General features: G+C 45.4%; 1 protein-coding gene across 1 annotated transcript in view; it reads right to left on the bottom strand.

Annotated features, from left to right (window-relative positions):
* Window positions 1–2,855: 2,855 nt before the first annotated feature.
* LOC311106971 (glutamate receptor ionotropic, NMDA 2D-like) overlaps window positions 2,856–20,988 on the bottom strand; it is a gene marked incomplete at both ends in the record, with an annotated part of 75,116 nt that continues 56,983 nt past the window's right edge. The window contains 6 exons of the mRNA XM_084149388.1: window positions 2,856–3,480; window positions 3,738–4,016; window positions 4,690–5,891; window positions 6,941–7,173; window positions 15,904–16,091; window positions 16,539–16,699. Coding sequence (XP_084005514.1) covers window positions 2,856–3,480; window positions 3,738–4,016; window positions 4,690–5,891; window positions 6,941–7,173; window positions 15,904–16,091; window positions 16,539–16,699 — 2,688 coding nt within the window. The remainder of the gene's footprint in view (window positions 3,481–3,737; window positions 4,017–4,689; window positions 5,892–6,940; window positions 7,174–15,903; window positions 16,092–16,538; window positions 16,700–20,988) is intronic.

Raw genomic sequence — 20,988 nt, forward strand, 5'->3', positions numbered from 1 at the left:
TGTAACAACAATTATTTTCTAAGGACAGATTGTATTCTGCACATGTGCTCATGGAGATATGTGAACAGATAACTCACTCTCTCCACGCTTTCCCAATCATCCCTCCCGCACCCCGACAGAAAGAAAAATATAAATGGACGGAAGAGGTTTTAATACGAAAATTATTTTTATTCTGTTCTGCTTGCAGTACAGCACAGTATTGTCTTTTCAGTGGTGCGGCAGCCAACGTAAACACTGTGTTCTGCCCCAGTTTGGCACATTGATTCTCACACAGTGACGCAGTGCAAGTCCGTCTGGACACAGTGTGTAGTAAAGACTGCGCAGGGTTAGCTGACAGAGACAGCGCCGGACGGGGCGCTACAGTGGGGATTATTATGGAGGAACACAGTGTGTTTCTGTTTATTTCAGCATGACAGACGCAGCTTTGCAGAGAGGGAACACACACCACAGTCCTGGTATGGCTCACCATGGATAGTATACTGCTGCATGACGCAAAAAAGCCTGCTGCTGCCCGCTAGGCTGCATTGAGTTTCGGTGATTAAAGAAGTCGCTGTACACTTCAACTCATTGGTCCAGTTGAAATCCAGGCCCAGTATCTCACCAGACAGTGGTGTTATTGGGCAGACTATGCCCTGGTAAAATACCTTATAATCAAATTGTTATTAATAGTGTGTTACAGCCAAGGCCCAAACTCACACTACTACAGTGACACGGTCGTCAGACACACACCTCCGTCACATTGCGAATATCATTGTTAACTAATCGTGGTCGATGGTCGGTAAGAACACAGTTAGGTACTGGTCTCTGATTTCACTGGGTTTTGAGACAAGGGAGGACAGACAAAAAGACAGCTTCATAGATAATACTCTAAATTTAGTAGACAAACTTAACATATAAGATCTTACCTTTGAAATATATTATTATATATAGATATGCTATTATTGAGATTAACGAAATATTCACAGATACTTAATAAAAAATAGGAACGGTTTACAATTGCAGACACTCATCAACACAACAAATAGACATAAGGAGAAGGGGCAGAGATGTTCGTTAATTTGTGGTACAAATACCTTGGCAGGTAACATTTCACCCACGGTTAGCTTCCTCATTGGATTCTTGTAAGCTGTTGATTGTAACAAGCAAAGCACTGCTTCCATTGTGTTCCTATCGCTCTTGGGTTACCCAAGTTTTAAGAATGAAAACCTATACTTTTGGCAACAAAGAGTGCTCCAAGTTGTGGGTGAAAAAAGGGAGATATTTTCTTCACATGGAATATTCATATCTTCTCTAATGGCACTGGAATTATAAACAATATCCCCATATCAAGATGCTAAACAACAATTTCTCTAACACTACCCAACTCCACAAATACATATGTGATATATATCTAGATATTCAAAGAAATGCAGATAAACTTTACACAACAATTTTGTGTTAACTTAGGTTACTCTTTTTTTCTTCAGCTGAAGTATGGCTCAGATGCAGTCACAGGCAGATTAATGAGCTAAACAGACTATATGGAGAAGATGGAACTAGCCTTGTGGGTTACTGACAACATGTACAAAAAGTGGTAACAGTATTCACTCTCCGCTAATCAACTTCCTGTTGCTAATGCTAAAGGTTGGTGGAAAACTGGCTGATTTGAAAGTACATCTGACTGTGCAGGTATCAGCTTTACTGTCAAATTGCTATGAATAATCTAGCTCTTGATTACGGATTTACAAACACATCTCTGGTAGCATCCTTTAGGCACCTATCATGTTGACATCATTACTGGGACAAAGAGAATGAATTCTGACCACCTGTGTGGCCACATGTCCGACAATTCCATCTAGCATTTACACAATGGTTTTGTACATAGTCGGCCCCCTCGCCCCCGCCCCCCCAAAATGCTACAATCTTAAAGTGTCTTTATAGTTGCAGCAGACTATGTCAAGGCTACATTCTGTTTTATGGGGGGGTGGGGGGTGGGGGGATGCTGCCAATGACGTCAGGTAGTTGAAAACATTTTGCGTGTACCCAATATAGTACAGCACAGTGCTTACATTTTGTCATAATGAATACATTTGTCTCAATTTATAATAACACTATAGTAAAATAACCTTTTAAAATATAAAATGCATGAACTGTTGGTCTGCAGGTAATGTATTGCTCAAGAGGGACATGAATGGGGGAGTACCTATGGTATAAATGAAACAGCATTATATGTAAGCTCCACTGAAGTTTGGCACAGTATAAGATCAGTCACAGTCGACTTACCCTGTTGTCAAGAATACAAACACGGTAAAACACAGACACACAGAATATCAAATATGAGTTTGAGAGGTGAATGGGGAAACAGAGAGGGCTAGCTACTATTCTATTCTCCCTAAACGTGAAACATAGAACATACACAACTATGACCTCAGATTTCACAGGTCTGTGAGGTGTAAACAGTTTGGTAAAGGAACGTTGGAGGTTAATGTTTAGGGATGTAAGTCAAATGTTTCTGCATTGGAGCCCTCAGTAGGGAGGCCTATGAATGAGTACCTGAGCCCTCATGAGAAAATATAATTGAACAATAATAACCACTTCACTTCAAGATCCAAAGACACGCCCTGTCAGTAGGACGGACCCATTTCTGAGATCCCACTTCTAAAACCAATTTCAGTTTACCAACAACACATGTAGTCTTACAGATACTCTGACCAGAATGAAGAGAGTCCCAGTAAACATGACATTGCTGTGCACTCCCTCTGACTGGACAATGGGGGTTGTGCAAGAGTTACAGGACTGCAGTTGCCGCACAGTCATGACCCAAGGTTTCTGAATAGGTCAGCGGTTCCTATCCAGTTAGGTGTCTTTGATTCACCTCACACCTCGCTCTCCACACTGGAGAAGTGTGCGGACCCCCTCCGTGAGCAGAGGCTCTTGGCCTTGAGGGGCAGGTGAGGTGACTGTAACCTTTGGGGCATGGGCACTGAGCGCAGTCTCTGGTACAGGAGTTTGGCACTAGCAGAAGCCATAGAAGACGGCTGGGGGGCACCTGGGGTGGAGGATACTACAGAGGGAGATGAGACTGAAGAGGAGGAGTTCGGAGGAGGGATGTGGATGGGATGGGATGAGGAGGGAGGGGCAGGAAGGGCTGGGAGTGTTGGTGGAGGGAGGGAGGGGATGAGGGCCTGCGATGTAGAAGGCTGTCGAATGCGGTCCGTCCGTTGGATGCTGAGGTTGGACTGGCTTCCCGATTTGGGTTGATTCTGGGTCCTGTTGGGTTTGGAGGAATGCCGTTTGGAATTGGCGCTGCTCACGAAGCTTTGACAGTGTAGAAATAGTTCTTCCTGGCTACGAGAGCTCACCCTGGCCCATTTAGAGTGAGCGTGTTGATGTTCGAGGGCAGATTGGCAGTTGCAAGCCACAAAACCTCGCCCTTTGACCTTGACCTTCCGTTTCTCTTTCTTCTCCTCCTTCACGGGAAGCTTGTCCACGGACCAGTATCTTCGAGGAGCTGGTGTGGTCAATGGAGGTGGAGGCCACTGTGTACCACCTATCCTCCCTGAACCCCAGGTTCCACCTGATCCACAGCCACCTTCCCCGGCTCCCCCGGCTCCGCCCCATCCCTCCCCACGCCCCAATAACGAGTCATCCCTACTGTTTATGCTGCCTGCTTTTTCTCTGGCGGGATAAGTGCCGAAAAACCAACCTCCCCCTCCTATTCCCCCAACCGCTCTACCCTCACATGACCCTCCCAGTACCTTTCGAACTTTCCAAATTCTCCCGAGGAGCCGTCGTTGTCTGAATAGATGCCCACCATCTTATCACTTTCCCTTTCGGACTCTGATGCAGTCCTTCTTCTTCTTTCATGTCTCTTCTCTTGCTCCACTTTTCTCCTTTCCTTTTCATCCTCATCTTCGGAATCCCACTCATGAAACGACAGACCTTCTTTGGAGTGAACCTCCACTCTCTCATTCCTGCCCAAAAGGGGGCACGTCTCCCCTTCTTTCCCTAGGGCCTCTCTATCTGAACCCTTACTCCTGCGTATGGATGAGAGAGGGATCAGTGGTAGAAATGCAGATGAAGGAGTCTCTGACGATGGGTTTCCCGCTCCCCAGAATTTGACAGCGGTTGAGGGTTTACTGGAGCTCTGGTACTGCTTGCTGGAACTGGAAGGCCTACCTGCATGCCTGTGGCGAGAGTAAGGACTTCTGTGCCTTTCCTTCCCTCTAGTGTCCTCTCCATCATCTCTTTCCTTATCCTCTCTCTCTCTCCTCTCTTCATCCCGTGGAATATCCCATCCGTAACTTCTGATAGAACTTTCACTCTTTTTCCGCATAGAGTCACGCCTCAGAGCAGGGTAGGAGGAGTAGGCCTCTTGCGTTATCGCTTTGAGCTGCCCTCTCTTCTCACCATCTCCCTCCTCGTGCTCTGATCGCTTGCCCTGATCTCTTCTCTTCAACTTCTCCTCTTTCTTCCTCTTCTTTTTCACTTTATGCCGCTTGCGCTCCCGCTCTCTCTCCTTTTCCTCTCTCTTTTTTTCTTCCGGCCTTTCTTCCTTCTCTTTCTCTCCCTTTCTCTCTCTTTGTGATGCCGTTTCTCCTCCTTCCCCTCAGCCCTGGTTCCTGTTCCTCTGCATCTTTCTCTCTCGCCCAGGAGGTCCACCACTCCTGCAGCTGGGCTAGCTGGCTCCCAGCCCTCTCTCTCTCATACTGTAGACAAGGCTTGCGGGGTGGGACAGGCGGAGGGGGTGGACTGCAAGGCAGTGAGCGAGAGGACATGCGTCGGGATTTGCCCTTTCTCCGTCCTAGCAGGAGGCTAGACTCCTCCGTCAGCTCATCAGTGTCATAGACGTCCTCGACATCCCTACTGCCAGCCCTGTACTTAAAACTTTGTGACGATGTGTATGAGGTGGTGGAGGATGTGGGTGAGTTGGAGCGTGAGAGGGAGATGGAGGATGAGGACGAGGATGAACTGGATGAGGTGGAGGAGCAGGAGCTGGAGGTGTAGAGGGCGGAGTGAGAGGGAGTGGTAGGGTAGTGTGGGCAGGGGACGAGACAGGAACAGGCAATGGGAGTGGGGAGGGTGACGGCCTCGTCTGCCACCTCCATCCCTTGCGCCGTACCGCCCTCCCCCTCTTCTCCCCAAGGGGAGGATGTTTTCATACAGAGGCCCCCGGAGCCCTTTCTTTTCGGGAGGCTGCCTCTTCTCCAAAATGGCGGCCGATGTGGGGATGAGGGGAGCAGTAGAGGGGGCTTGGACATTAAGTGCCCAGGGGGCGGTCCTTTAGAAGGTAGCCGTGGCATTCCTGAGGACTTTGTCCCCCTCTGGTTCATTTTGGGGGTTTGGGAGCCACCTGTTTGTGGGTCAGCATTTGCCCCTAAGCCCTCTGGATCGATCGGGCCATAGTATCGCTTGTATTCATCTAGGCCCCCGTCCCCTCCACTGGCTCCCCCAGCCCAATGAGGGGGCAAGCCCTGTTGAAACTGTGCCATGTCTGGGATCCCACCGCTGCCACCAATAGGTTTGTCCATGCTGGGCTTGGGACGGTTCCAGCGGTCTACAACAGCCAATCTGCGGTCATGGCGAGGCAGAAAAGTGGAGCACGGCATAGGACCCTCCAAAAGGGGACTGTTTGATGGCCCAAGGGCCATTGCAGAGTGCCCAGTAGTTGGAGGAGATGCACCAGGAAGCATGCTGTATGCTTGTTGTTGCTGCTGCTGCTGCTGCTGCTGCTGGTGATGATGCATCTGCTGCTGCTGCACCATGACAAGAGTAGTGTTACAGGTTACAGCTGCTGAGATGTGGGATTGGGGTGGAGGTGGCATTGTGGGAACACTCTGATATAGGGGAAGTGTGTTTTTGAGGCCTCCAGAGATGGTCTCATCTTCAAACCTGCAGCAACTGTACATACCCTGGGTAGAGATAGAAGGGAAAGCTAATTAGGATACAGCTAGCAAACTACACATCCCAGTATCCCTAGATGGGAATACTGATACTGAAAGTCGCTTAAAAACTCATGAGTCTCGTAAAGTCTCGTAAAAATAGGTTACATATGTTGTGGTAGAAATGTAGCAGAAATGTGTCCCCATAGAGGTCTGCATACACTTACCTCAGTGTCTGCAATTACAGTGCACTCAAGCTTCAGTTCAAAGGATCTTTTTAAACTACCACCTAGTGTGCTGCGTACTCTGGAGCTCCCACTGCACTGCTCAAACAGTAAGTCAGAACTGACTCTTTTAAAAATTATAATCTCCCCTCTAGCATAGAATGTGACGTGCCATGAATATTGTGGATGCCGCTCTATGCAATCTCTCTCTACTCTGTACTCTGGGAAAGGAGGCAACTGACCACAAAATTCTAATGAGGGCAGAAGATGAACTTATGACAGGTCTAATACAGGTCATTTACTGCCTTAAAAGACTGCTAGGCTACAATTATCGGTTAAGTGTGTTGAATGGCGGGGCCATGGAAATCATAACAGCTTTATCACCTTTACTTGAAGGTGATTCATTCAATACCAATACGTCTTAATGAAAAACAAGAGTCATCCCACTAAATCTGAATTATCGGGAGGACACAAATCTGATGGACATGAATCAACATAGTCCGTTGAGCACATGAATCAACATTCTTTGAAATTGAAAGCGGGAGTCACAGTCTGACATATCCCGGGAACATCAGCGTAGAACGCAGCAGTAAGAAAACACAAAAGAAAATTAGGCTCCATTTTGACTTGGTCACCTTTAAACAAGGTCACTGCATACTTGAATTAATTGAAGTAATACAGCCTATTTTGATAGAAGGACCTACCTTTTGAACAGTACTGCCTAAACATGTGATGTATTGATGCACCAAGCCCTTTCCCTTTCACCATCACCAGGGGGCATCACTACCACCACCACCACTACCACCACCAGGGGGCATCACTACCACCACTACCACCACTCAGTCAGTAACTCACCCTGCTGAGGGCCAAAAGGAAGTCCATGCCACCGGAGCCGCCCAGGCAGTGCCTGATCTTCCAGTACACCAGGTGCTCCCAGGCGAACACCAGCAGACTGAGCCCCATGGCCACCAGCAGCATGTAGAAGACCCCCGCCATGTTGTCAATGTCCAGCTTGGAGCTCATCACCTCAATCTTGTCGTTGTGACAGATCCCCGAAAGCCACAGGCGCTCGAGCATGTCGATCTCGTCTGGCGTTGGGAGAAGAGGGGACGGGAGGGAAATAAAAAACGACAAGAAGGGATTATCAGCCTTTGTTATTGGACATGCAGTGTTGTTTACCTTAAGGGGGAAGCTGGGAAGGTAATAGTTGAGAGGTAAGGAGGAGGGGTGAATGTGTGTCTGGCTCAGAGCTGTTGTACGATGGCAAAAAGAACGCTGAACATTTTGAAAATAGTGTCGGGGGGAGCAGGAATGTGAGAGAGTGAGCCTGTGTGTGTGTGTGTGTGAGAGAGAAAGAGAGAGAGAGGGGGAGAGGAGGAGAGCGGGAGAGAGAGAGAGAAGCTGCACAGCTTTGATGGAGGTCTGAAATGGCCTGGATACAGAGTCTCCTGTGCTAAGAGTGACCCTGACAGATGAAAGGTAGCGGGCACTAATAGGACTCCCGACACTAACCATTAGTTCCATATATCAAAAACAACTGTTACATTGTGAAGGGAAAATGGAGGAAAACCCAGAGTTTGTGCTCAGCGGAGAACAGACAACATGTATTGAGATGACAGCCACGTCTGACGGCTAAAGCCCCCTGCATTGCAAGAGTAGCTTCTTAAAGGATGTTTTAAAATCCCTGGTCATCAGAGTTATAACAGTGAAACATTAAACTATATTAACCTTAAGTTAACTGCCCCCTGTGTTGGAAATCCCATTGTAAAGCCCAAACTACATGGATTAGAAAAACAGGAATTAACCATGTTGACTGGAATGTCATAATCCACTCCAATAAAACTCAATAAAAAGGAATCTACCTAACAAAAACATTGGATATACTCGGAATACATATCCCAAAGGAAATAAATGATCTCACTTCAATACATTTTAATAGAAAGTTAGCAAAAATAGATAAGATCTTACTACCATGGAAAGGTAAATACCTGTCAATTTGTGGAAAAATCACCCTGATTAACTCTTTAGTATTATCCCAGTTTACCTATTTGCTTATGGTCTTGCCTACGCCTAGCGAACAGTTTTTAAAATTATATGAGAAAAAAATATTCTATTTTATTTGGAACGGCAAACCAGACAAAATTAAAAGGGCCTATTTATATAATGAATATGAATTCGGAGGACAGAAATTATTAAATATTAAAGCATTAGACCTATCACTAAAAGCTTCAGTCATACAAAAGTTATACTTAAATCTGAAATTGGTTCTAATAATAATATGCCATTTAGCAGACGCTTTTATCCAAAGCGACTTACAGTCATGCGTGCATAATATATATATGTTTTTTGTGTATGGGTGGTCCATGGGGATCGAACCCACTACCTTGGCGTTACAAGCGCCATGCTCTACCAGCTGAGCTACAGAGGACCACAATTCTCAAGCAAATTAGTAAGATTGTCTCACCCAATGTTCAAGAATGGCCTTTTCCCCTTTATTCAGATTACAACAACTCATTTTCAGTTATTTGAAAAGGAAATCATCTCCCAAATATCACTATTTCTAAAACAAGCCATAGAAAGTTGGTTGCAATTTCAATTTAATCCTCCAGAAACGACAGAACAAATAATGCAACAAATATTGTGGTTACATTCAAATATACTAATTGACAAAAAACCTTTATTTTTTGACAGAATGTTTAAAAAAGGTATAATCATCGTAAATGATATCATCGGTAGGACTGGTGGAGCTAACAAAAACATATGGAAATGTCTGCTCTACCCAAAATTACAACCAAATAATTGCAGCCTTACCGCAAAAGTGGAAGAGGAAAGTGGAAGGGGGAGAAAGTACGGAACTTGTCTGTCGGCATTTACATTACATTACATTACATTACATTTACGTCATTTAGCAGACGCTCTTATCCAGAGCGACTTACAAATAGGTGCATTCACCCTATAGCCAGTGGGATAACCACTTTACAATAAAAAAATGTTGTATATATTTTTTTATATATATTTTTTTATAATTTATTTTTTATTTTTTATTTTTTTAGGGGGGGGGGGGGGGTAGAAGGATTACTTTATCCTATCCCAGGTATTCCTTAAAGAGGTGGGGTTTCAAATGTCTCCGGAAGGTGGTGAGTGACTCCGCTGTCCTGGCGTCGGCCTTGCATTAAAGAACATAATTGGTTAAGGAAAACTGTGATAAATAAAAAAGTATATCAGTTTCACTTAAGGACCAAAGGATTGACAGCCGTCCCATATAGATTGCAAAATAGTTGGGAAGAGATTTTTGACGTACCGATCCCATGGCATAGTGTTTATGAACTGACACGCAAAACTACACCGGATTCAAAAATTAGAATCTTTCAATTTAAATTATTATATAAAATTCTTGCTACCAATAGAATGTTATTTATATGGGGGATACAATCTTCCCAGCTCTGCAGATTTTTCTGTGAAGAGACAGAATCATTAGATCATTTGTTTTGGTTCTGTCCATTTGTAGCTTGTTTTTGGACACAGGTCCAGGAATGGCTAAAGGATTACAATATTTACCTGGAGCTAACCTTGCAGATAGCATTACTGGGTGATCTGAAAAGTCATAGTCAATCGATCAACAATATAATAATACTTTTAGCAAAAATGTTTATTTTTAATTCACAATCTGTAGAAGCAATGAGAATAGAAAGGTTCAGAACTTTTGTAAAACATCACAGTACGGTTGAAATATATATGGCAAATAGAAATCCTATATGGATGGTGTTAAGAGATAGATGGGAGGTATTGAATGGAGTTGAAGGATGGGACTAATTACAAATAACAACAAATAATAACAAGATAACTAATAATGTAAGCATACTGTGTCCATAATAAGTATATAGGTTGTATGTTGGGAGCTTTTGGAAAAGAGCACAGTTAGAAAGACATGGCATATAGAAGCAAACCGGATGGACATCATGAAAATGATCGGAGAGGTTGAGAGTAGAAGAAGTTCAGGAGCAAAAACAAATAAAATAGAATTATTGTAAAATTGACTGTGTCCATAAGGTGTAGATAGTAAGTATAGACCGGAAGTAGAGGCCTGGGCATTGTTGTTCACTAATTTACCCCAAGTAGGGAAAGGATGGCGGGGTTGAAAAGTAATAAAGGGGAGTATATATATAAAAAACATGGGGGATTGGAAGTGATGCAGACAATTACATTGATATAAGTTACAATCTATCTGCAATATTAAGCTGATCTACCCACCCAAAAAATTAAAATAAAAATAAATAAAAATAAACATTATTCCAAGAATGTGTAGCTAAGAATTCACAGTCAGAGTTAAAGTGATCTCTCTGATTACATTTTTACATTTACATTTGAGTAATTTAGCAGATCCTCTTATCCAGAGTGATTTACAGTTATTGCGTTCATCTTAAAATACAGTGGGGCAAAAAAGTATTTAGTCAGCCACCAATTGTGCAAGTTCTCCCACTTAAAAAGATAAGAGAGGCCTGTAATTTTCATCATAGGTACACGTCAACTATGACAGACAAAATGAGGGAAAAAAATCCAGAAAATCACATTGTAGGATTTTTAATGAATTTATTTGCAAATTATGGTGGAAAATAAGTATTTGGTCAATAACAAAAGTTTCTCAATCCTATTTTTTTTTTTCATTAATTTTTTTTTTTTTTTTTTTTTTTTTTTGTTGTAATTAATTTTTGGGGGGGAATGGATCAGCTTAATATTGCAGATAGATTGTATCTTCTATCAATGTAATTGTCTGCATCACTTCCAATCCCCCATGTTTTATTTTATTTTTTATATATATATTCCCCTTTATTACTTTTCAACCCCACCATCCTTTCCCTCCTTGGAGTAAATTAGTGAACAACAACGCCCAGGCCTCTACTTCCGGTCTATACTTACTATCTACACCTTATGGACAGAGTTAATTTTACAATAATTCTATATATATATATATATATATATTTATTTATTTTTTTGCTCCTGAACTTCTTCTACTCTCAACCTCTCCGATCATTTTCATGATGTCCATCCGGTTTGCTTCTAAATGCCATATCTTTCTAACTGTGCTTTTTCCCAAAAGCTCCCAACATACAACCTATATACTTATTATGGACACAGTATGCTTACATTATTAGCTATCTTTGTTATTATTTGTTGTTATTTGTTATTAGTCCCATCCTTCAACTCTATTCAATACCTCCCATCTATCTCTTAACACCATCCATATAGGATTTCTATTTGCCATATATATTTCAACCGTACTGTGATGTTTTACAAAAGTTCTGAACCTTTCTATTCTCATTGCTTCTACAGATTGTGAATTAAAAATAAACATTTTTGCTAAAAGTATTATTATATTATTGATTGATTGACTATGACTTTTCAGATCACCCAGTAATGCTATCTGCAAGGTTAGTTCCAGGTAAATATTGCAATCCTTTAGCCATTCCTGGACCTGTGTCCAAAAACAAGCTACAAATGGACAGAACCAAAACAAATGATCTAATGATTCTATCTCTTCAAGTTTCTCAATACTTTGTTGTATACCCTTTCTTGGCAATGACACAGGTCAAACGTTTTCTGTAAGTCTTCACAAGGTTTTCACACACTCTTGCTGGTATTTTGGCCCATTCCTCCATGCAGATCTCCTCTAGAGCAGTGATGTTTTGGGGCTGTCGCTGGGCAACACAGACTTTCAACTCCCTCCAAAGATTTTCTATGGGGTTGAGATCTGGAGACTGGCTAGGCCACTCCAGGACCTTGAAATGCTTCTTACGAAGCCACTCCTTCGTTGCCCGGGCGGTGTGTTTGGGATCATTGTCATGCTGAAAGACCCAGCCACGTTTCATCTTCAATGCCCTTGCTGATGGAAGGAGGTTTTCACTCAAAATCTCACGATACATGGCCCCATTCATTCTTTCCTTTACACGGATCAGTCGTCCTGGTCCCTTTGCAGAAAAACAGCCCCAAAGCATGATGTTTCCACCCCCATGCTTCACAGTAGGTATGGTGTTCTTTGGATGCAACTCAACATTCTTTGTCCTCCAAACACGACGAGTTGAGTTTTTACCAAAAAGTTATATTTTGGTTTCATCTGACCATATGACATTCTCCCAATCCTCTTCTGGATCATCCAAATGCACTCTAGCAAACTTCAGACGGGCCTGGACATGTACTGGCTTAAGCAGGGGGACACGTCTGGCACTGCAGGATTTGAGTCCCTGGCGGCGTAGTGTGTTACTGATGGTAGGCTTTGTTACTTTGGTCCCAGCTCTCTGCAGGTCATTCACTAGGTCCCCCCGTGTGGTTCTGGGATTTTTGCTCACCGTTCTTGTGATCATTTTGACCCCACGGGGTGAGATCTTGCGTGGAGCCCCAGATCGAGGGAGATTATCAGTGGTCTTGTATGTCTTCCATTTCCTAATAATTGCTCCCACAGTTGATTTCTTCAAACCAAGCTGCTTACCTATTGCAGATTCAGTCTTCCCAGCCTGGTGCAGGTCTACAATTTTGTTTCTGGTGTCCTTTGACAGCTCTTTGGTCTTGGCCATAGTGGAGTTTGGAGTGTGACTGTTTGAGGTTGTGGACAGGTGTCTTTTATACTGATAACAAGTTCAAACAGGTGCCATTAATACAGGTAACGAGTGGAGGACAGAGGAGCCTCTTAAATAAGAAGTTACCTGTCTGTGAGAGCCAGAAATCTTGCTTGTTTGTAGGTGACCAAATACTTATATTCCACCATAATTTGCAAATAAATTCATTAAAAATCCTACAATGTGATTTTCTGGATATTTTTTTTTCAATTTGTCTGTCATAGTTGACGTGTACCTATGATGAAAATTACAGGCCTCTCTCATCTTTTTAAGTGGGAGAACTTGCACAATTGGTGGCTGACTAAATATTTTTTTTCCCCACTGTAGCTAGGTGGGACAACCACATACACTATCTCAGTCATTGTAAGAACATTTTTCCTCAATAAAGTATCTATCAGCAAAGTCAGTGCTAGTAGGGGGAAAAAGTCAAGTGCGAGTGTTAGATCACGAACTTCACTATACTTCACTGCCAATTGTGTTTTTAACAATGGATGCTAATTTGCATGATCATAAACTGTGACAGACTCCTAATCTCATTCATCATATTTCAATAAGCACCTCCGTCCCCGCTCTCTTGCACATTCCATCCTTAATCATGACAGCAGCCAAACCCAGGGCTTCATAAAGCTGCTTTGACATCTTTACAAAGACTGCTCAACTGAGACAGAGCTGCAACATCCTCGGCACTATCGAAGGAATAACACCACCCTTTAATCACAGAACCAGAGCAAATGAGTGACAGGAAAAAATATGTATTATGAAGAAAAAGTCCCAATTGTAACATTAGCAATACAAAGTATGACACAGTACTTGAGAATACATGTATGGAATCTTTAAGATCTTTTATGATGTAAGGATTAGTGAAACATTCTGGGGTGGTTGCACAGACCCAGATTAAACCTAAAGTACTCATGGACTAAAAGGCATGTTAAATAGAGAATCACCATTGAAATCCATGTTAAGGCTTAATCTGGGTCAAAACCACCCCTAATAAAACCAACATTCAACATGAATTTACTGTCTTACAGTATGGTAAGCCTCCTGTAAAACAGAGTATGTAGGACTACTCTAAGACATACAGGTAACTGCAGTGCTAGAGGCGTCATTACAGACCCGGGTTCGATCCTGGGCTGTATCACAACCGGCCGTGATTGGGAGTCCCATAGGGCGGCGCACAATTGGCCCAGCGTTGTCCGGTTTAGGGGAGGGTTTGACCTGGGTAGGCCGTCATTGTAAATAATAATTTGTTCTTAACTGACTTGCCTAGTTAAATAAAGGTTAATTATATAAAAAATCAATAAAATAAAAAGCTAATGAGGGATACAAAGTCTATTGAAAGCAGGTGCTTCCACACAGGTGTGGTTCCTGAGTTAATTAAGCAATTAACATCCCATCATGCTTAGGGTCATGCATACAAATGCTGGGCAGACCATTATTTTGGCCAATATTTTGGCTACCATGACTATGCCCCCATAGGATGATAATGCACCCATCCACAGGGCACGAGTGGTCACTGAATGGTTTGATGAGCATGAAAACGATGTAAACCATATGCCATGGCCGTCTCAGACCAGATCTCAACCATTGAACACTTATGGGAGATTCTGGCGCGGCGCCTGAGACAGTGTTTTCCACCACCATGATTTTTTATGGAATATCTACATAGGCATACAGAGGCCCATTATCAGCAACCATCAGTCCTGTGTTCCAATGGCACGTTGTGTTTGCTAATCCAAGTTTATCATTTTAAAAGGCTAATTGATCATTAGAAAACCCTTTGCAATTATGTTAGCACAGCTGAAAACTGTTGTGCTGATTAAAGAAGCAATAAAACTGGCCTTCTTGAGACAAATTTAGTTCCTGGAGCATCAGCAATTGTGGGTTCGATTACAGGCTCAAAATGGCCAGAAACAAATAACTTTCTTCTGAAATGCGTCAGTCTGTTCTTGTTCTGAGAAATGAAGGCTATTCCATGTGAGAAATTGCAACGCTGTGTACTACTCCCTTCACAGAACAGCGCAAACGGTCTCTAACCAGAATAGAAAGTGGAGTGGGAGGCCGTGGTGCACAACTGAGCAAGAGAACAAATACATTAGAGTGTCTAGAAACAGACGCCTCACAGGTCCTCAACTGGCAGCTTCATTAAATAGTACCCACAAAACACCCGTCTCAACGTCAACAGTGAAGAGGCAACTCTGGGATGTTTGAGGTGTTTGGATCACAAAGAAGAACATTTGTGAGACGCAGACCAAATTAAAAGATGCTGGAGGAATGCTTGATGCCATCTGTCAAGCATGGTGGAAGCAATGTGATGGTCTGGGGGTGCTTTGGTGGTGGTAAAGTGGGAGATTTGTACAGGGTAAAAGGGATCTTGAAGAAGGAAGGCTATCACTACATTTTGCAACGCCATGGATGGTGCTTGATTGGAGCCAATTTCCTCCTACAACAGGACAATGACCCAAAGCACAGCTCCAAACTATGCAATAACTATTTAGAGAAGAAGCAGTCAGCTGGTATTCTGTCTATAATGGAGTGGCCAGCACAGTCATCGGATCTCAACCCTACTGAGCTGTTGTGGGAGCAGCTTGACCTTATGGTACGTAAGAAGTGCCCATCAAGCCAATCCAACTTGTGGGAGGTGCTTCAGGAAGCATGGGGTGACATCTCTTCAGATTACCTCAACAAATTGACGACTAGAATGCCAAAGGTCTGCAAGGCTGTAATTGCTGCAAATGGAGGATTCTTAGACGAAAGCAAAGTTTGAAGGACACAATTATTATTTCAATTAAAAATCATTATTTCTAACCTTGTCAATGACTACATTTCCAATTCATTTTGCTATATTTCCTATTCAAACTCATTTCATGTATGTTTTCATGGAAAACAAGGACATTTCTAAGTGACCCCAAACTTTTGAACAGTAGTGTAGGTCTACTGTAAAATGTACAGTATGTAGGCCTACTGTAAGACATACTATGTAGGTCTACTGTAAAATGTACAGTATGTAGGACAAACTGTAAAACTGTGAATGTGTACAGCATTAAACTGAATTAAGCAGTAGGTACTGCAGGAAACAAAACAAATCTTAGACAGATTGATGCTGCCAGCCTGCCACTAACAAGCCAGCACATTTATAAACTTCTCCTGCCTGTCCCCAACCCCTCTCTCCCCCGTCCCTCTCTCTCCCACTCCTTTCTCTCTCCTCACCGTCTCCCACCAGCTGCAGTAGGGCCAAGTCCACGGGGCGTTTCCAGCGGGTGTTCTTATGCAGGGCGATGCCGTAGCCCGTGGTGGCGAACACCTTGCCCGAGCCAATGGTCATCACCTTACAGCCCTCGTCTTTCCTCGCCATGTAGTTTAGCACAGCCGCATCATAGATGAAGGCATCTAGTTTACTGGAGGGGAGGAAGGGAGGGGAGACAGAGAAGACGAGATGAGGGTGAGATGATAAGTGAGAGTCCGGGTGAGGAATAAGCTGCTGGTGGTCAAGTCGTCTTGGGGAAGTGATTAAGTGTCTCTCCTCTGCATGAGGCGCACAATTTGTTATAACTACTCTAATGCTTCCAACATGATAAGTGTATGTTTTATCTAATGTAAGCCAAATTAATCCAGTATTTTGCACTATAAACACCGGCAGAGAGACATAAACACACATACAGTACGACAGGACCGCATGGGGAGATAAGTGTTGCTAAGAGGTTGCTATGCTGGGTCATGTTCATTAGGGCACACAACGGAAAGTGTTTCAGTCTGTTTTCTTCCGTTTGGTGTCTAATGAATATGGTCCTGGTTGAATGCAATGAAATGAACGGGATGTCATCTTCACAAACACACAAACTGACCCAGTCTTGAGGTTGTCGATGGCCTCCTCCACTCCCTTCTGGTTGTTGCGGATCATGAAGTTGTGCATGTTGGCGTAGTTGCTGCGGATGTTCTCCTCCGTGCTCCCGTTGGGGACGGTGCCAAATCGGAGCGGGGGGTACTGCTCAGTGGGCTGCTGGAACTGGGGGGATAGAGGAGGAACTAGGGGTTGATGTGGGAATTCAGGGTAAGAGTTGAGTGACAAGAGTACATTACATCGTAAATAATGCATGCATAGTGATCTAAGGAAGTTGGACAGGTGGACAATACCTCAAGCAACATGTCAAAAATCAAAGAACTGCCAAAATGTAAGAACATTTGAAAAGATTGCTGCTAAAATCTCCAACACCAACTCAGCAAGTTGAGCATCTATCTTTTGAGATGTTCTTGTGATTTTTGGCTGCATCTCGATGTGCTGTCCAGTGTCCACCCAACTTCCTTAGATCTCATGTAAAAACTGTTTCTTCTTCTCCCCCCAAAGTGAACAGAATTCCGCTCTCCTTGCATTTTTATTACAGAGTTCTTTAGAAAGGGAGAGAATTGAGAGGAATGAAAGTTAGAGATGGATCAATGCATAAATAAAGAAGACATTAGCTGAATATGTTTTCATACCACACAAATGACTGAAATGAGTGGCTACTCTCACTGACAAACTGAAAACAATCTGGTCTTGAATTCAAACAAACAATAGCCCAGGCCAATGAAGCGACACACAGATTGCACAATGTTAGGAGGAAATATATATACAGTATATACACTACATGTCCCAAAAACATCTCATTCCAAAATCATGGGCATTAATATGGAGTTGGTCCCCCCTTTGCTGCTATAACAGCCTCCACTCTTCTGGGAAGGCTTTCCACTAGATATTGGAACATTGCTGCAGGGACTTGCTTCCATTCAGCCACAACAGCATTAGGTCTGGCTCGCAGTCGATGGGGTTGAGGTCAGGGCTCTGTGCATGTCACGCTCTGGCTCCGGGACTGTGTAGTTTGAGCCAGGGTGTATTCATTTGGTTGTGTTGGGTATAGGGTGTGTTCATTTGGTTGTGTTTGGTTTTGGTTGTAGTGTCTTGTCTCGTCATGTGACTCCCAATCGGAGGTAACGAGTGTCAGCTGTCGGCTCGTTATCTCTGATTGGGAGCCATATTTAAACTGTCAGTGTTCACCTTAGGGTTGTGGGTTTTTGTTCCATGTTTCAGTCTGTGTACTGAGGACTTCACTATCCGTCATTGTTTATTGTTTTCTCGTTCGTGCACTTTAACTTTAATAAAGTCATGTTCGCTACAAACGCTGCGCTTTGGTCCACTCCTTCCGTAGACGGCCGTGACAGAAAAACCCACCACAAAAGGACCAAGCAGCGTGTCCAGGAGCAAGGAGACTGGACATGGGAGGAAGCGCCGGGTAAGGAGATCGAGAGGCTGGCGATGGCCCAGGTGGGCAAATCGTGGTCCTGGGAGGACATGCTCGGGGGCAAGGGACCTTGGGGGAGGATCAAGGCCCTGGCGAGAGAGGAGCAACGGCGTCAGCAGGGCCATCGTCGGAAGGACGAGAGGCAACCCCAAAAAGTTTTTGGGGGGGGGCACATGGCTTGGGCGGCTGGGCAGCAGGAGGCTGCCACAGGGAGACGTGGAGAGAAGGCTACCGGATTACGGGAGCCATTGGCGAGTAGAGGGAGGGAAGTAGTGGAGGCACGGCGTGAGAGACTGAGGTGTGTTACCAGTCCGGTCCGGCCCGTTCCTGATCCCCGGTTAAGGCCAGTGGTGTGTGTTCCCAGTATGGACCGGCCTGTTCCTACTCCACGCACCAAGTCCACGGTGTGCGTCGCCAGCCCAGCCCGGCCTGTTCCTGCTCCACGCACAAAGCCTACGGTGTGCGTCGACAGCCCTGTCCGGCCTGTTCCTGCTCCACGTACCAGACCTACGGTGTGCGTCGCCAGCCCAGCCCGGCCTGTTCCTGCTCCACGCACTAAACCTACGGTGTGCGTCGCCAGCCCAGCCCGGCCTGTTCCTGCTCCACGCACTAAACCTACGGTGTGCGTCGCCAGCCCAGCCCGGCCTGTTCCTGCCACCCGCACCAAGTCCACGGTGTGCGTCGCCAGCCCAGCCCGGCCTGTTCCTGCTCCACGCACTAAACCTACGGTGTGCGTCGCCAGCCCAGCCCGGCCTGTTCCTGCTCCACGCACTAAACCTACGGTGTGCGTCGCCAGCCCAGCCCGGCCTGTTCCTGCCACCCGCACCAAGTCCACGGTGTGCGTCGCCAGCCCAGCCCGGCCTGTTCCTGCTCCACGCACTAAACCTACGGTGCGCGTCGCCAGCCCGACCCGGCCTGTTCCTGCCACTCGCACCAAACCTACGGTGCGCGTCGCCAGCCCGGTCCGGCCTGTTCCTGCCACCCGCACCAAGTCTACGGTGCGCGTCGCCAGCCCGACCCGGCCTGTTCCTGCCACTCGCACCAAACCTACGGTGCGCGTCGCCAGCCCGGTCCGGCCTGTTCCTGCCACTCGCACCAAGCCAAGGGTGCGAGTCGTCAGCCTGGTCCAGCCCGTTCCTGCTACTCGCACCAAGCCAGGGGTACGAGTCGTCGGCCTAGTCCAGCCCGTTCCTGCTACTCGCACCAAGCCAAGGGTGCGAGTCGTCAGCCTGGTTCAGCTCGTCCCTGCTACTCGCACCAAGCCAAGGGTGCGAGCCGTCAGCCTGATCCAGCCCATTCCTGCTACTCGCACCAAGCCAGGGATGCGAGTCTTCAGCCTGGTGAGGCCTGTTCCGGCTCCACGCACCAGGCAAAGGGTGCGTATCGTCTGCCAGTTCCGGTCCATTCCTACCTCACGCGCCAAGCCAGGGGTGCGCGTCGGAGGTCCTGATCCAGCAAGCTGGGTCAGATCGGACCGGGGGCACTACGGGGGGAGTGAAGTGGGGTGGTGGTCAAGCCCGGAGCCGGAGCCGCCTCCGAGGAGCAACACCCACCCAGCCCTCCCCTATTTTGGGGTGTAGGCGCGGTCGGAGTCCGCGCCTTTAATCAATCAATCAATCAATTTTATTTTATATAGCCCTTCTTACATCAGCTAATATCTCGAAGTGCTGTACAGAAACCCAGCCTAAAACCCCAAACAGCTAGTAATGCAGGTGTAGAAGCACGGTGGCTAGGAAAAACTCCCTAGAAAGGCGAAAACCTAGGAAGAAACCTAGAGAAGAGGAGCCTTTAGGGGGGGGTACTGTCACGCTCTGGCTCCGGGACTGTGTAGTTTGAGCCAGGGTGTATTCATTTGGTTGTGTTGGGTATAGGGTGTGTTCATTTGGTTGTGTTTGGTTTTGGTTGTAGTGTCTTGTCTCGTCATGTGACTCCCAATCGGAGGTAACGAGTGTCAGCTGTCGGCTCGTTATCTCTGATTGGGAGCCATATTTAAACTGTCAGTGTTCACCTTAGGGTTGTGGGTTTTTGTTCCATGTTTCAGTCTGTGTACTGAGGACTTCACTATCCGTCATTGTTTATTGTTTTCTCGTTCGTGCACTTTAACTTTAATAAAGTCATGTTCGCTACAAACGCTGCGCTTTGGTCCACTCCTTCCGTAGACGGCCGTGACAGTGCAGGCCAGTCAAGTTCTTCCACACCGATCTAGACAAACCATTTCTGTATGGACCTTGCTTTGTGCATGGGGGCATTGTCATGCTGAAACAGTAAAAGGCCCTCCCCAAACTGTTGCCACAAATTTGGAAGCACATAATCGTCTAGAATGTCCCTTCACTGGAACTAAGGGGCCTAGCCCGAACCATGAAAAACAGCCCCAGACCATTATTCGTCCTCCACCAAACTTTACATTTGGCACTATGCATTGGGGCAGGTAGCGTTCTCCTGGGATCCGCCAAACTAAGATTTGTCAGTCGGACTGCCAGATGGTGAAGTGTGATTCATCACTCCAGAGAAATATGTTTCCACTGCTCCAGAGTCCAATGGCGGCAAGCTTTACACCACTTCAGCCAACGCTTGGCATTGCGCATGGTGATCTTAAGCTTGATCTGCGGCTGCTCGGCCGTGGAAACCCATTTCTTGAAGCTCCCGACGAACAGTTAATGTGCTGACGTTGCTTTCAGAGGCAGTTTGAAACTCGGTAGTGAGTGTTTCAACCGAGGACAGACGATTTTTACGCACTACGCCCTTCAGCACTCAGCGGTCCCCTTCTGTGAGCTTGTGTGGCCTATCACTTCGCGGTTGAGCCATTGTTGCTCCTAGAAGTTTCCACTTCACAATAAGAGCACTTACAGTTGACCGGGGCAGCTCTAGCAGGGCAGAAATTTGACAAACTGACTTGTTAGAAAGGTGGCGTCCTATGACGGTGCTACATTGAAAGTCACTGAGCTCTTCAGTAAGTCCATTCTACAGCCCATGTTTGTCTATGGAGATTGCACACCTGTCAGCAACGGGTATGGCTGAA

The sequence above is a fragment of the Coregonus lavaretus genome (assembly GCF_964263955.1).
Source record: "Coregonus lavaretus genome assembly, chromosome: 3".
Classification (NCBI taxonomy): Eukaryota; Metazoa; Chordata; class Actinopteri; order Salmoniformes; family Salmonidae; genus Coregonus; species Coregonus lavaretus.